Here is a 2,365-nt window from a genome sequence, read left to right on the forward strand (position 1 = left end):
GACAGACGAGCTAACAAGCAAGAAAGGTGACATACATACAAGTTGCTCAGGCAAACAAGTATTGCTTTGCTTACCACTTCCATATGGAGATGGTAGCAACTACCATAGGCCGGGTGTTCTCTGCCGCGTTGCTGCTGCTGCTGCCGCTGGTGGCGGCGGCACCATCGCCTGCATCCACGGTTGGAAGTCACTGCACCACCAGGTGCGGCAACATCAGCATCCCGTACCCGTTCGGCGTGGAGCCCGGCTGCTACCACCCCGGCTTCGACGTCACCTGCAGCAAGGACGTCCCTCCCAAGCTGCTCCTCCGCAACGCCTCGGAGGTGTTCGACATCAATCTGCCCAACGGCACGGTGGACGTCTACGTCGATCGCGTCGACCAGTCCCTCCCCGTTCCCTACTACGGCATCATCAACTGGGACGTCGTCGTCGGCGTCTTCATAGACTCGGGGCCCTTCACCCTGGCGCCGGGAAGGAACAAGCTCCTCGTGGTCGGCTGCGACGTCCAGGTCCTCCTCATGGGGTCCGACGAGGCCGACATCGTCAGCACCTGTGCGGCCTTCTGCTCCCGCGTCTCAGGGAACCTGTATCAGGTGGCGTCCCCCGACTGCTCAGGCATCGGCTGCTGCCAGGCGCCCATCCCGACGGGCCTCAACGTCTACCTGCTCCAGTTCCGCCGGATGAACGGATCATGGAGCAGCGACCAGGCTACGGTTTACGTGGTGGATGCGGAGCGCCTGAGCTCTTTTCCGATGGACATGGTGTCGCCGGCCGCGCTCCCGGTGGTGCTAGAGTGGGTCATCAGCAACTCAACGTGCCAGAGTAACTCGACGACATCGCCTGAATGCCGCAGCAGCAACAGCTTCTGCCAGAATAGCACAGCTTTCCGCGGCACCGGCGGGCATCGGTGCCACTGCGCGCAAGGTTATGGCGGCAACCCTTACGTTCTCGATGGATGCAAAGGTAAAAATTAATTAAACAATCAATCAAATTAAGATTCGGCAAAATAGTTTCTTACCTTTTCCAGTAGACATAAATAATGTTTTCCCCTCCCTATTAATTCTGTTTATTTTATTTTAGATATAGACGAGTGCAAATATCCAGAGGTTTATCCGTGTTTTGGCGACTGCAACAACACAGTAGGCGGGTACCAATGCAAGTGCCCTCTTGGCTTTGTGGGTAATGCGTCTATACCGACAGGATGCAAAGGTAACGATCGAGAATCTAATAAGATGCAAATCAAAATTAGTGTAGCTGCCACTTACTATCTGTTTGCAACTACTGGAAACTGGAATTTCCTGGATGGTTAAAATACCGGCAGGAAAATATTAAAAACGACAGGGAAAATGCATAACCGACAAGGAAATAAAATTTGCATGTCAGTGTTTTATTTCCTGTCGGCTCCCTAGTTTCCTGTCGGTGCATGACCGATAGATAAAATGACGCTGCCCAGGTTTACAACTTTTAACCCTGTCACATTAAACCAGCAGGGAAATTTAACTCGACAAACAGAGAAATTAATTATTCACACATTTAATTTGATTGGAATCATTTATAGCGCAGTTTAGTTCACATGCTACATGCCTCCCCAACTATCATTCTATTCTAGTATTTCCTAATTGCCTAGTAGCACATTCACATAGGTTGATTGTGTATACTCACAATTGCTTGGGCAGCAGATGCATGTTGATGGAGTAGTACTCACAGCTTTGCCACACTATGTGCTCTGCCTTCAAACATAGTAAAAAGGTTGCTGTGAGATGACTTGATCAAGACATAAAGAAATCAACTAGGATTTACATTTGAATGCAATGAAATCTGCGTACAATCAAGGACTGATGCATCAATGGAGCGATTATAGCAAGTTCTATGCCAGTTAAACAAACTCTTCTCCTAGTAACACTGGTCAGCATACAAGTGCTATGACTGCAAAGCAAACTATAGATATTCAGATGGGCATAAGCATGCTGGTTTCACTGAAAGGTTAAGAACAGTAGTATATAATGAAGATATGTATGCTCCAAAATACAACAAATCTTGTTATTGTAGAGTCAACCTCAAACACACTTGCGAAGTTACAGTACTACACTTTGTAATAATCTTACTAGAGTAAACAAACATTGAACTGCTTGTACACATCACCTACAAAAATATGGATGCAACAAGATAAGATAGTACATCTGCATGTTCAGATTCAGATCTACGAAATTTTCCAACAAATTTATGGAAGTGCTAATATAATGTTATATTAAACTTTCATATGAAAAAGTTTATAATCAACATACTAAGCTATTGATCACCTCAAATCTCACTAGAGACCTAAGAGTTTACTATAAAAACATACTCTCAAATGAACACCAAATGA

At 46.4% G+C, this 2,365-nt stretch overlaps 1 protein-coding gene across 1 annotated transcript; it reads left to right on the forward strand.

The window, feature by feature from the left end:
- On the forward strand, positions 1 to 1,310 carry LOC127309073 (wall-associated receptor kinase 5). The gene is made up of 2 exons (XM_051340055.2): positions 1 to 963; positions 1,081 to 1,310. The coding sequence occupies exons 1-2, from the start codon at positions 84 to 86 to the stop codon at positions 1,308 to 1,310; spliced, it is 1,110 nt and encodes a 369-aa protein (XP_051196015.1). The 5' UTR covers positions 1 to 83.
- Positions 1,311 to 2,365: the final 1,055 nt, after the last annotated feature.

The sequence above is a fragment of the Lolium perenne genome, chromosome 6, assembly GCF_019359855.2.
Source record: "Lolium perenne isolate Kyuss_39 chromosome 6, Kyuss_2.0, whole genome shotgun sequence".
NCBI lineage: Eukaryota > Viridiplantae > Streptophyta > Magnoliopsida > Poales > Poaceae > Lolium > Lolium perenne.